This window comes from Drosophila arizonae, chromosome 4 (assembly GCF_054131065.1).
Source record: "Drosophila arizonae isolate 15081-1271.41 chromosome 4, UAZ_ARI_1.0, whole genome shotgun sequence".
Taxonomy (NCBI): domain Eukaryota; kingdom Metazoa; phylum Arthropoda; class Insecta; order Diptera; family Drosophilidae; genus Drosophila; species Drosophila arizonae.
In genome coordinates, this window is record NC_142924.1 from 24,385,523 (window position 1) to 24,399,212 (window position 13,690).

Here is a 13,690-nt window from a genome sequence, read left to right on the forward strand (position 1 = left end):
ATAGAACGTTGAGAGCGTATAAATTCTTGGGTTAGTTTACACAATTCGTATTAATTATCATATGCATATTCTACGTGCGTCAAATATCTCACGCATATCATATATTTCATTTAGAAAAGTTGCAGCTTATCGATGCTTATAAAAGTTAACAATTATTACAGTTACAATTGGCAAGTATTGTTTAAACATTTTTTGTAATTCATTAAATTGATAAGTTAAAAGATTTCGAGTCGTGTTACTGAGTGTCTTTTTTTCTGGTCTTTAAATTAAAAATTACCAACTGTCCCTCTGACGTGGTTTCCTTTGCGGATCTTGTAGACCCTTAAGAATATTAGCTAATCGACATGCGATTAGACACACGTTTTCATCATTCCCCTGCCAGTTCGTCAATGCGACAGCGCACGGCGTGCTCCAAAACCTCCAGACTGCCGTAATCCAGCTCCTTGACCAGGCACAAAGTGGCGGATAGTAGATTCGAGTTCTGCGAAATCAAATGAATAATCTTGTGTTATTCGACTATCTCAATGAAATATAACAAGAAGTTACTCACTCGATTGACGGGCCGTCGATGGCATCCCCCAAAATGATTCAGTACGGAGGCAGAAACGGTACTAACCGTATCACTGTAGCGACCTTCGGGTCGCCTGAATCGTAGAATGTGTTGATTAAAACCGAACGACTCGGATTGGATTATCAGGTTGCTTACCTAGGTCTCGACCGATCATCCTCCCATTCGCCTCCATTCTCTCGCGCACTTCCATTCCTGTAAGCGTAACGTTCTCCAGCCGTTTCGGGACCAGCGCTGCGTCGCTGTGGATAGTGCAGCTGCATTTGGCTACCATAGGGATTGTGATGCACCTGCGGTGCCTGCTGATGCTCCTCCCACTCCGTCAAATCCGTTTGACTGTGCCGATAGTGCGCTGGATAGCTGGGCCTATCCGACTGATAGTATTCCTATGTCAGAAGCAGAAGAATGCCATAATTAAAAAGCATTAACAACATTCAACTCCCCAACTTCATCAATTGTTAACCATTCAGCTGTCTTTTAATAGCTATTTTTACCTTCATCGAGTGCGTCGACATGCTGGGCGGCAGGGGCGCTGGGCGCGTCTCTCTGTAGCCAACATGCGGACTCTCCTGATCAGAACCCGGCGAATGCTAATCGTTGTGTTGGTTAGTGTCGTGGTGCGTTTGTTTTTAGATTATTTTATGGGAGAGGAGCACAAAGAAGACGTTAGTTGTGTTGTCTGCCATTTCAATACCAAACCATTTTAGATCTCGAAATGCTGAGCTTGTTGCTGTTCCCAAGCACTGCGAGTGCTACAAAAACATTGGATCTCTGAAAATGTGCCGAGGGTCTATTTACTGGACGGGGCCAAACCCCTTTTTATTTCCAGCTCTTCTAGCATTGCTTGTTGAATACATAATGACCTATTTTTATCAGTTAGCTTTTGGTTTTGCTGCTTCTGCGGTAATTATGTTTCTCGTCTCTGTTTCAGTTTCCCTCAGCTGCTCGACGCGCGATGTTCGCTCAAAGTCAAACGCTGCTGTTGTGCCACGACTTAACCCAGAAACCCCAGCCCAGCCCAAGCCCCCGCCTAACAATGGGTCCCACTAGCCGACTAGCTGTGGAACCTTAACCATGCCACTGCTACATCGCGTGACTCGTTCACGCGTAACACGCCGCCCAATAGGGCTATGAGAGGCGGGCGATAGGCGTCGGGTGGGGCTTCAAGTGTGACGTGTCCACGCCCAAATATATACAAAATGCAAATAAAAGAAAATCCAACTAACTCTACATTGACTAGGCCCGGCAACAACAAGCTCATCATTTCTCATTAAATAAATGCTAAAACGGTTGGCTGATTTGTTTGGCTGCTTGGTAGTATGTGGATCTTACATCATATTGATGAAAGGAAGTGCGTTGCTCTTTAGTTATGGTGTTATATTTGGGCGATGGCGGGTGTGCGGGTTCCTGGGAAATATCAAAGAATATGGTATGCGAAATATTTGTTAGTATTAGTACTAAATTCTCCACACGGACTGAAAACATATCAATTTTAGTAGACAATGGTTATTTTCGCTCTTATAGATAGATTAGTCTACAACAAGTCAACAAATCGAGGTCTTACCTAAATTGGCTAATAGCTAATATAATGACATGTTTCTTCTATAATATTCAACCAATTTAGGCAAAGCCTTTGAATGTTACTTTTACGTATATATTTTATTACGTCTTTTATACCCTGAACACCCTGAAAATGAGAACTTAAGGCACATTTTTTTATTTTTTAAGTATGTAACAGACAGAAAGAGGTGCAGCAGACCTTAGGAAGAAGATATACTGATTAGGACAATTAGCTCTATCCGGCTATCCGTCCGTATGCGTATTCGCATCGATGTCATGACGCATAAATTATAAAGACTTGAAATTAAAAGTCCCTGCAAGGCTCGCGCAAATTAAAAGTCAATAACTATTTCCATTTAAATCGATTAAAACGTTATCAGTTATACAATTATTTCTCGTACATCTTGTGAAGCAAGTCCCCGAATATTGTGTTTAGTTGTGTCATATTTTGGAGCGGAATATTACAAAATCCTTTAAATTGGACTTAGTTTACATAGTCAATATGTTAATGTGTTTTTTTTATAATTATCAATTTTCAATTATTCAATAGACTATATAGACTAAGTTCATATGAAACTCTTTTTTTCTTTCTACAAGTCTGTTATTGTGAGTACTATATTCATACGGTGTCGTATTGCTAGCTCATAACTTATTAGGCCATAAACGTTATAATATAAATAATACTATCGGTCATTCCCTTAAACACTCCGTTTATTAAACACCTCCCTCCCAACCACGACACTCAATTAGTACAGGTCATAAACAGGTTGAACTAACGCATTGCGTTCATTTACCTTTGTGGGTGTTGGGGGCATTGAGTTTTGCAATTGATTGCTATATAAATCGCTGACATTATTCGCCCCGTTATTCGTTCCATCGGAGTTATTGGCAAGTGGGCTTGCTAACTGTGGCGGCTTGTTAGTAATTAGGATAGAAAAATGTGCTTTGTTAAATGACGAGCAGCAATGACATTCCTAATTAGCGGGCGTGGGTGTGTGAATGAACTGAGAGATAGATAGACCAAGACAGAAAGAGAGGTTAGTTACCTCTTTTAAGGGACTCGCACTGCCCCTGTGCGACAGTTGTGGTGGCTGCTGCTGCGGAGATGACTGTTGCTGTCGCGGTGATTGCTGTGGATAGCCCTGTTGATGCTGCTGTTGCTGTTGCTGTTGTTGTTGTTGTTGCTGTATCTGCTGAGGCGAGGAGCGCTGCAGTTGCGGCTGCTGTTGGGGGTGCGGGTGCTGCTGCTGTTTTGGCTCATACGCATCCTCATAGACGTCATCGTCGGCCTGCTGAGGACCGGTGTTGCGTATGGCTGCTTCAAGCTCCTCCGGAGTCACCTCCACATTATCCAGTTTCTTTAGGTTGGGCAAGGCGCGTAACACAATCGAGCGATAACTACAAGATATCGATTTAGTATTCATATATAAGACGTATATAATAACATATTAATTCTTACTTGGGGCCAGCCCTCTCGCAGCATGGATTTTCCTCTAGCCAGAGATATTTGAGCGCTGGTAAGTTTTGTAGATAACCAATTTCATTGATATTTTGTATATTGTTTTTACGTAAATACAGCTCCTGTAGTTTTGTGCAGTCTTCAAAGGGTGCCAAGGTGGATATTTTGTTGACGCTACAATAAATTTAATATTGAGAATATTTCTATATAGACGGTTACTTCTTCGCATAAAATAGAAAATATAAATACATATATAGTATGTTTTCTATAGATGGATTTATACTTTAAATTTCAATTACATATTTATAAATACATATTTAATTTTAATAATTTATGTCATACCCTAAATTGAAGTAAAATTTATTTCAGCTTAGATTTCTTTATAAATTTCACATACACCCCGACACATACTGTAGTTTAACATCAAATTCTGTCCATAAATATTTGAAAATTTTTCCTGATACTGGTCATATGTAACATAAATATATACTATGCCTTCAAGGTTTCTCGCTAGCACCGTAATATACAGTTCAAGATTATTGAACTCCTTATATCTTTTTAAATTTCCTCAATTTAAGCGTTGATATTATTTATGTGACCTCTTTTGTTTCAGTGTACCATATCGAGTGACAAAGGAAGCTCCGCTTAAATGCCATGAATCACAGGAAAGTTATGCAAAGACGGCGACTACACAAAAGATACAAAAGATTTGGTACCCCAGCAGCTGTTGCTGCGCGAGGTCAATAACTCCACAAATTCAACTTTCTTCGAGACATTCTTAATGCTACCTAACTGTAGGCTACTCAGAGAACACATTATATTGAGCCACAGCACAGCGTGAAGCGTCGCCCCTCCGTCATCGATATCGTTCCAGTCATCATCTCTCTTGGCTAGGTAGTCGGCGTCTAGGTCAGTTTGTAGTTTTTCATTGCTAACGCTTTGGCAGCTCGTAGCTCTTTCAATGTTAATTACTATGAAATTGTCGATTCGGTAGAGGTCTGATTCTTCTATCTTTCTTTTCAGATAAGATAAGAATGTTCGTTGTCTGATGTTTTGCAGAGGCTTCGGTAGCTATGGGTGCTACAGCACCCAGAATGTATATGTATATAAAAATAAAACTGCAGCAGACGCTTCTAAACTTAGATGCAATACCTATGCGGATCGTAAATGGCACACGGGTGCATTGCCATGGCAAGACATATTTTGGAGTCTCTGCGATTTCAACCAACTATTAATAGACTCGGAAAGTGGCACACCATAGGCCAAAGGGAAACCACAATACGAAATACTGAGCTAATATGCATAGTTAGTGCCACATTAGCGAGAGTTATCAATTTCGTCCAAGGTTGCCACTTGGATTTCAAGTGGAGCGGGCCAAACTATTAACGGAGCCCAGTCAAGTGCCAACAACACGCAATGCAAATCAATACAAAATTTTTATGTTCACATTATTATACCCTGTACCAAATTAAAATGGGAAATCAGGACATTTGTGTCACTGGGAGAAGGCCTGTATTTCTCTAAAGCATATAAAGTTCTCAGCGTATGCTGATCTAGTCAACTACAATCGTGTCAATCTCAAAACATGTTAAAGCTTGTAAGTTTAAAGCATGCGCATATATTATGTTTGTTTCAAATAAGCCCCTTTTTAATGAATCATAAGCCCTAACGAAATGCTTTGTATTAGAAATACCCTAAAATTTTAGTATTACTTTGCTAATTTTGGAATTAGCCTTAGTTTTTTAAGCGTCAACACAATAATAATCGATCATTCTTTTTATTTCAGTGTTATCGATTTAAACCCTAATCGAACTACAGTCACTCAATTACATTCAATATGTTTAAGAACACAGATAGTACGAGGTTAAAGGTATCTCTTAGTCGGGTACACTCGACTGGAACTTTCTGTGTTGTTCTTGCAGAAAGAAATCTAAGCATGCAATCCGGCAAACAAATAATGCTCGCACCATATTCCCATGTGGGGGCAAAACAGTTGATTTATGGATTCAGAGGCGAGTTGCCAACAACCCACGACCCTCGCCTTGGCCAGCTCAATAATCTGCAACAACTTTCAACTCCACAAATGGCAAACAAAGTGGGCATAACAGAAAATATGTTAAGCCTTTGCTCAGCGACATGAAACCAAAAGGGTTTACTACTTAAATGCAACGAAAGCCCATTCAGACACAAATGGGGCTGTTGATATTTATTACCCAGGGTCGGGTTTATGGCGTGCGCCAAGTATTGCCGTATCTATTGACTCATTTCTGTACGGTACTCCATTGAGTGTGGTAACTGTTCTTCGATAAGGTAAAGTAGGTTACTACAAAAAGCTTTTAAAGACCTATGAATATTGAATAATTTTTCATTGAGATATAAAGGCGACGGATATTATAATGTATTTCAAAAGATTCTGGAACGTTAACGTGTGTTCTTTTTATTGCTTAAAGAGCTCTGATGGTATTCAATATATGCCACAAATGTGCTTCGCTCTCATTGCGTCCTGCTTACAGACCAACAAAAACGCCATCTGTTCGACACAAGTTTATGACAAAGCCTTGCTTGGCCAAGTTCTTATAAGGCGATGCACAGCTAATAAATACATTATAAGAGTTCAGATATGCGTTTGCTGTTTTGCAACGATATGTTGACCATATGACAGTCAGTTTGGCATGCAAATCGATCGAAACGACCTTGACAATCAAAAACATTGATGTTTGCCTTAAAAGGCCGCAATCTACAAGGTAGCAGCAAGCAATAGAGGAAAACTTCAAGATACTTGGCATAATCATCACCTACATGCAAGCACCAGTATCTGTGTTAAGTGCCGCGGTATCTGTGTGAGAGCTTATTGTATCTCGTAGCTCGCAGCTCGTATCTCACATTTATTTGTAGCAGCAAATGTTGCCCTTGCCCCCACGCACATAGCCCGGGCGAATGTGTTGGGCCTTTGCTGGACCCACAGACTTAAAGTTGATGTTGCCAATTTTGGTGCTCCCACGACTTTTGTTATGCTTCATATTGTTGTAGTTGCTGTTGCTTTCTGCATTAATTACGCGCTTGAGCGTGCCAAAGTTTTTTTTTTTTCGCTTGCTTGCGGCTGTTGATGATGCCGTTGCCTCTCGCTGTGCGAATGACATCATTTGAGCACAAGTATCTGACAGATACAAACTTATGCCCAGATTAGCTTTCTCTCTCTCTCTCTCTCTCTCTCTCTCTCTCTCTCTCTCTCTCTCTCTCTCTCTCTCTCTCTCTCTCTCTCTCTCTCTCTCTCTCTCTGTTTCTCTTTTCTCATTCTAGCTTTTCCACCCACAATGTGCAGATTTGACTAACATGGCAAGCGTCTAATTGAATTTCAAAATCTATCAAGGCACTGTGCAGGAAATGAGCGTAACGCTCCTCTAATCTATAACTGAGTCGAATTGGATACAATTTAAGATACGTTTGACTCACCTAAGCGCCAAAACTTCAACACCGTGCATTCGCTTGATTATATTGACATCGGTGAGATCACTGCCCCTAAAAAGACAAGAAACAAAATATAGAAAGATTATAGATTGCGTTGCTTAGAAGGAAAAAATAAGGATTATTATTGATGAATGGTTTTTTAAAGCAGTAATATACATTGGTATAATATGATAGTAATAATATCTTTTGATATTTGTTCCCAGATATAATATATTATTATATCTATAGTTTATTGCGTTTAACTTATATATAGTATATGTACGTAGTTGAATATAAAACATACTATTAATTACTGCTGTGCAAATATAATATGTTATATTATTATAGTATAGTAATATATGCAATATAATAGAATAAAGTAGGAAATTATGTTAGCAACTCAACACCTGAAACTAAAGATACAGAGATATAAAACCTTTTAACATGTAGTTTATTATGTTCTGAGTGATCTTTTTCCATAAGTTATTTAGTTAACTATACTCTAAGGTACTTTAAACAACAACAAAGTTTGAGTACTGAATCAATATTAACTACATAACATAACAAAGAAATTGATTTAGCTCATGTTATTTAAATAATTATTTGACAAATAGGAAATCATTTTATTTTCCCTATGGATAATTTCAATTCGAATATTCAAAGGATATTGAGATGTAAAAGTAATTTTAACGACTGCGCTTACATTCAAAAAATTTGTATTTTAAATTAAATATGATTTCGTTCGTAATCGAATTTATTTAATGCTGTCTTATATAGAAACAAATATCTGTCTTAAATAATAATAACAAATATAATAAACAATAATAATAATAATGTCGCAAATCACAAATTTACCGTCGCTCGTAAATTTCTTTTAATATTTAAATATACATAATGTTGACATTTAAGCACTCGGACAACCCAATAAACTCTAAGATGCACTTGCAAAATAACTGTTTCGAATGGCTGCTGCTCACAGCAGGCAAATCCTTCAAGTGCTTTCCTAGCTGGAGCAGGAAAAGGCTTCAAAGCTCTTAGACGTTTTCAGCCGCCCTGCTCTGGCATAGATAGGCAGCCAGAAAGCCGGGTAGGCAGGCAAGTGGACAACTTGGGTTAAACTGGTTGCTGCTTCTGGCAATTGAGGGATTTGGGTCAGTCAGGCTGACTGACTGACTGACTGAATGCGACTGGCGTAGTGAAAGCGGCAAGTGGGCAGAGATCTGGCAGAGATCTCGACAGAGATCACTGGGCTGGGCTTTCACTCCAAAGCCAATAACAAATAGTTAACAAATAGTTCACTTAACTTACCAGCAATTGAGTTTTTTAATAAGACCCAGGTCCGATTGCTTGGCACGGGCAATCACCATTTCCTCAGTTAAGCGCGACATTTTAACAATTCAACTCAATATTTGGTCACTAAATAGAAACAAGGTATTTGTATATGTGTAACTATTATTTCGGCACAGGTGTGTCCCGGTCTCTATTTTAATGTGTAAACTTTTTCTAGTTGTCTATTATGTTATACGAGTATGTTTGTATATTATTGTTTGTGCACTGTCTGTACATGTATTGGTATTTAATCCGATTCGCCGTGTTTTTGTTTTTGTGTGTTTTGCTGTTCTGTTTGTTTGACAACGAAAGGTGAACTACAAACGCGTACAACAGGTTACTGCGATAACTGTTGTTATTGGAATCAACAGCGTGGCGTACGCGTAGGCGTAGTGCAATGCAATCGCTATCATCGAGCAGTCAGTCACAAGCGCTTTAACCTGGGGCCGCTACACTCTATAGGCCCGCACCGTTTGCTGCCAAGAGCTGGAACTGCGCTGGCGTAACTCACACGGATGACTAAGCGCTGTTGCTGTTGCTGCTGCTGTTATTTCTATAGTTGTTTGCTGTTGTTGTTGTCTTTGTTGTTTTATCGTATTGCAGCGGCTGTTGCGCGTTTTTTTAAACTATTAACGTAATTCACTTTTTCAGTCGTTCACTCTGTTTCTACCTCTCTTTCTCTTTCCCTACCGCTCACTATTTTCCAACTTTTACTAATGAAATTAGCCGTTTCGTTCATATATACACCATATGCACGTATGTATATATAAATTTTCATGTAAATAATGTTTATATGATATTTTGCACTACTATTTCCAGAAAAAACTTATAATTTTGTGTTGATTCGCATCGTTTGGATCGATTTTTCGTCTGTCAAACACACAATACGAAGTCGAAAAATTAGAAAATCACTATATACTTCTGATGCTTCAGTTGTTTGTGCTACGTTTGAGATTTATTATTTGATTGGACTGTATACGCTATCTTTGATTCATGGCTTACGTTTTCACGTTGTTTTAAGAAAGATTTTTCTGATTTTCCATGCACAATTTTCCTAGCTGGCTGTTCACGAATACTGGCACACACACACACGCCCATGCAATGGCGCGCTCGTTTACAGGTATTCGTATTGACTATCAACGTATGTGTGAGCGAGATAGGGTACGGGCGCGCACTCAAGTCGGCGTTTAGCTGAGAGACAATTTCTGCAGTACGTGCGCTCGAATAGACAGCGCCGCAACGACTGGCGCTTTGGGGCTGAACGGGAGCTTTCATTGTGTTTGTTTACGAATTCTGTGTGAAAGGCAGAGCACGTTGGCATGTGTGCGTGCAGTGTCAATGGCAGTCGTTGCCATGGACCTTAGCATCCGTATAAATGTACTCCTTCAAAGTTATATTCAGTAATAAACTTTGAATTTTTTAAATTATAATTTCACACCTTACTGTAGAAAAACTTACTGTCAGTTCGTTAAATGTATTTATGCAACTAAGTCTGCGCAGGGTTGTTGAATGTTATCGATATATCGATGCACATATGAGTTGGCAATGTATATTTAAGATTTGTACATAAATTATTAAAAAAAGAATATATGGGAATTATTTTAAGATTTTAAGATTTTATGAATAATTTCGGTAAACGTATTTGCTGTAAACAATACTATCGTCATGATCATCAATAAATGTACAATCGATAACAAGTACTTGCTCGACTCTAGCAACAGACGAAGGCTGATGACGAACGTGAAAAATCTTCTAAAAATAAATTTACGCTATTAAACGTCGCATTGTAGATGCTGGGCAAATACGAATGGCCAAATATAATTTGTATATAGTCAAATAAACAAGCCAAAGAAAAACATACACATTAGCAGAAACAAGTTGTAAGCGAAATCAACCAAAAACACGTCGCGTCGTCGCTACTTCGTGCTGATTTATTTATGAATTAATTTCTCTCTCTATCTCGCTTAGAGCTGCTGGCGTTTTGGCTTTGTTCACATTCGCTCGTAGCCGCCGCCGTCACAGTCGCAGTCGCTCGTATGTGTGTGGAATTTTGCAGCATTCATTAGTATTTGTTGTGCCGTGGGACGACAACGACGTCTCCACCTCCTCGGAAAGAACGCTAACGATAACCTTGAGCGCTTATTGCGACGAGGGAACTAACAAAGACAACCATAACATCAACGATTGAGCCCCGTTGAGTAGTGAGAGCTTTCATTAGAAGTGGAGCTGTAACAGAACGAGTGCTGGTAGCTGTCTGTGCGAGCCAAAGCAAATATCTGGGCGAGATAAGGGCACCAGCAGCCAAACCATTCGCGTTCGCTTATGTGTATATTGCAAAAGCAGCTCGCATATTGGATAGAAGGCAGAGACAGAGCGTATGTATGTAGATTACGTCATCGATAGAGCGAATTTAAAAATTTAAATGATTTGCTTGTATTCATTTCTAGCTTGTGGGCCAATCGCTCAAGTGCTAGTGCTTGTGCCTCGTATATGTGTGTTGGCAATACGCCCAAAATAGGAAAACAGTGGCACGATGATTCATGTGGGCGAGAACACCTGGAACCTGCGGATATTCATCACAGATCTGCAGGTGGAGAAAACGTTGCGTGTACGCGGTGACCAGCATATTGGCGGCGTCATGCTGCAGCTGGTCGATCCGGAAATGCCCAAGGATTGGTCCGATCATGCGCTCTGGTGGCCAGCCAAAAACATCTGGCTAACGCGCACGCGCTCTACCCTCGACCAGGCTGGCGTTCAATCCGATTCATTTCTACACTTCACGCCCATGCACAAGACTCTGCGTGTCCAGATGCCTGACCTTCGCTATCTGGATTGCCGTGTCAATTTCTCAATCAAAACATTTGGCGCCGTGGTAAATCTCTGCAAGGAGCTGGACATACGTTATCCGGAAGAGCTTTCATTTTGCAAGCCTCTTGAGCCAGAGCATTTAAAGAAGAACTTCTCCAAGCTACCGCAAAAGATGATACCCGTTGCGGAAGCCAATGGCACCGCCTATCTGCAGCCTGCGCCAGACACCAACTCATTTGTGCCCATCACAAATGCCTATAATGGAAGCAATGGTAGCTTGGACAGGTCACATGGAAACGGAAATCTTTTGTGCGCTCCAGCATCGCCGTATGCAACGACGCCCCGGCGAGCGACCACTGCACCAGGCACACCTATCAGCTCGCCCACTGGCACCTTGTGGCACAACAACAGCCACAATGGCTACGTCGCCTATGACTCGGGCTCCATCTTTGGTGAATTGCAGGAGAATTTGTCCGTCTCCCCACGCTCTCCCAGTCCCGATGTGCGCGCTCGCCTTGTGCGGCCCAAGTCGTTGGTGCAGAAGGCCCGCATGAATGTCGGCTGGCTGGACTCCTCGCTGTCGATCATGGAGCAAGGTGTGCGCGAATTCGATACGCTCTGTCTGCGATTCAAGTACTATACGTTCTTTGATCTAAATCCAAAGTACGATCAGGTGCGCATCAACCAGCTGTACGAGCAGGCCAAATGGTCGATACTCAACGAGGAGCTGGACTGCACCGAGGAGGAGACACTGATGTTTGCCGCGCTGCAATTTCAGATCAATCATCAAACAGATCTGCATCCGCACGGCACTGATTCCGGCATTGAGTCGTCCAGCCAAGAGAACGACGCCGACGACGACATTGATTCGGCTCTGAACGAGCTGCAAATCACCCTGGAGGGCCCCAGCTCGGGCAGCGATGCTGGCAACATAACACGAATCCCCGAACTATCCGACTACTTGCGCTTCCTGAAGCCACAGGTGTTCACGCTGAGGGGCTACAAGCGCTACTTCTTCACGTACCGCGACCTGCAGCTGCACCTCTACAAGTCACAAGAGGACACGCGTCGCGGTGCCCCCAGCATCACAATCAATCTGCGTGGCTGCGAGGTGACGCCCGATGTGCATTTAGCCCAGGGCAAGTTTGGCATACGGCTGGAGGTCCCAGCGGGACCTAAAAGCCCCAACACCGAATACTGGGTGCGCTGTGAGAACGAAGAGCAATATGCCAAATGGATGGCCGCCTGTCGCCTGGCCGCCAAGGGACGTTCGCTGGCCGACAGCAGCTACGAGAGCGAGGTAAACAGCATACGCTCGCTGCTCCAAATGCAGAAGCCGCAGGCACAGGCGGCGCCTTTGAATATCAATCCGCGCGCAGTGGACGCCAATGATTATCTGTCGCCCAAAATGCTGCGCAAGCTGTCCGGCAAGGCCGTGCAGCGAATTCTGGAAGCACACGCCAATGTGCGCCAGCTGCAGCTGATGGAGGCTAAGCTGAAGTACATTCAGGCGTGGCAATCGCTGCCCGATTTCGGCGTCACGCTCTTTGTCATCAAATTCGATGGCCACAAAAAGGAGGAGCTTCTGGGCGTGGCGCACAACCGCATCATGCGCATGGACTTGAATACGGGCGATCATCTGATGACCTGGCGCTACAACACAATGAAAGCCTGGAACGTAAACTGGGGTATCAAGTGCATGATGATTCAGTTCCACGACGAGAACGTTGTCTTCTCTTGCCTGTCCGCCGACTGCAAGGTGGTGCACGAGTTCATTGGCGGCTACATCTTCATGTCGATGCGTTCCAAAGAAAGTAACCAGACACTTAACGAGGAGATGTTCCACAAGCTGACAGGCGGCTGGTCATAAGATGGATCGGAATGATCCTCGTCCTACAAGTGCCAAGCACAAATTTTGCATGCTTAAAAGAATTCGATTTGAATTAATTAATTAACATGTGTGTGTACGTATATGTATGTGTAACTGTTATTTGCCCAATAGATTGGCCTTTCTATTGGGCGCTATTGTCCAACGTTAATGCCCCTAGACTAATATGTAATATCTATTTAACAGAGTGCCTGTTGTGCCTTGAAATAGGAATCAATTTTAATTTTCTACCGACATGTCCAAGTCAAGTCCGCGTATTCGGTGTGTCTACTAAACAAAAAGTGTGTTAATGTACCTCGTTATCAGTGTATGTATTTTTCAGCGTAGTTAAAAAATGTGTGGAAAGATAATTCGTTTGTCGACCAGCTAATCGGAGTTTTGTACTAGTTTTTGGGTGTTTTTTATTTTTTGTCATGAAAACACTTTGAGTGGCCTTGCAAATGCCTTGCAAACTAACCAGAAATTTTATATATTGTATATTTATTAAACAAATTAATAAGCAAATAAATTATTTTTTATGTTTTTATGATCATACAAAATGCGGTTACTGTACTCTGCTATATGTATGGAGCATATAAAACCATAAAGCTGTTTCCAAGCAGATAGCAGCTGGAAATTTGAGCTGCGATTA

General features: G+C 41.5%; 2 protein-coding genes and 1 long non-coding RNA gene across 11 annotated transcripts; 2 read left to right on the forward strand and 1 right to left on the reverse strand.

The window, feature by feature from the left end:
- Window positions 1–54: 54 nt before the first annotated feature.
- LOC108613400 (uncharacterized) lies at window positions 55–9,796 on the reverse strand. 8 transcript variants are annotated; one of them, XM_089469147.1, is made up of 10 exons: window positions 9,366–9,796; window positions 7,041–7,106; window positions 3,588–3,761; window positions 3,175–3,526; window positions 2,923–3,102; window positions 1,901–1,975; window positions 1,063–1,158; window positions 707–954; window positions 551–644; window positions 55–481 (listed from the first exon to the last, which is right to left on the reverse strand). In XM_089469147.1, the coding sequence occupies exons 2-10, from the start codon at window positions 7,067–7,069 to the stop codon at window positions 368–370; spliced, it is 1,362 nt and encodes a 453-aa protein (XP_089325273.1). In that variant the 5' UTR covers window positions 7,070–7,106; window positions 9,366–9,796; the 3' UTR covers window positions 55–367. The 8 variants fall into 8 exon arrangements, with proteins under 8 accessions (XP_089325273.1, XP_089325272.1, XP_017862326.1 ...); XM_089469146.1 differs by having other exon boundaries at window positions 8,343–9,794; XM_018006837.2 differs by having other exon boundaries at window positions 2,923–3,042; window positions 8,343–9,793.
- Window positions 3,936–7,647, forward strand: LOC149269467 (uncharacterized). Its single transcript, XR_016270110.1, has 4 exons — window positions 3,936–4,105; window positions 4,201–4,496; window positions 4,611–5,184; window positions 5,374–7,647. It is a non-coding gene; the product is annotated as an uncharacterized LOC149269467 (long non-coding RNA).
- Window positions 9,797–10,046: 250 nt separating the features above from the next.
- On the forward strand, window positions 10,047–13,598 carry Fit1 (Fermitin 1). Of its 2 annotated transcripts, none has more exons than XM_018006830.2 (3): window positions 10,047–10,243; window positions 10,332–10,742; window positions 10,811–13,598. In XM_018006830.2, the coding sequence occupies exon 3, from the start codon at window positions 10,897–10,899 to the stop codon at window positions 13,039–13,041; it is 2,145 nt and encodes a 714-aa protein (XP_017862319.1). In that variant the 5' UTR covers window positions 10,047–10,243; window positions 10,332–10,742; window positions 10,811–10,896; the 3' UTR covers window positions 13,042–13,598. The 2 variants fall into 2 exon arrangements, with proteins under 2 accessions (XP_017862319.1, XP_017862320.1); XM_018006831.2 differs by having other exon boundaries at window positions 10,332–10,738.
- Window positions 13,599–13,690: the final 92 nt, after the last annotated feature.

Coding starts and splice junctions, on each gene's coding strand:
- LOC108613400 (XM_089469146.1), bottom strand. CDS start 8,422: ATGTCGCGCTTAACTGAGGAAATGGTGATTGCCCGTGCCAAGCAATCG. Junction 955..1,062: donor TGTCGACGCACTCGATGAAG/GTAAAAATAGCT, acceptor CTTCTGACATAG/GAATACTATCAGTCGGATAG. Junction 482..550: donor ATCGACGGCCCGTCAATCGA/GTGAGTAACTTC, acceptor TTGATTTCGCAG/AACTCGAATCTACTATCCGC.
- Fit1 (XM_018006830.2), top strand. CDS start 10,897: ATGATTCATGTGGGCGAGAACACCTGGAACCTGCGGATATTCATCACA.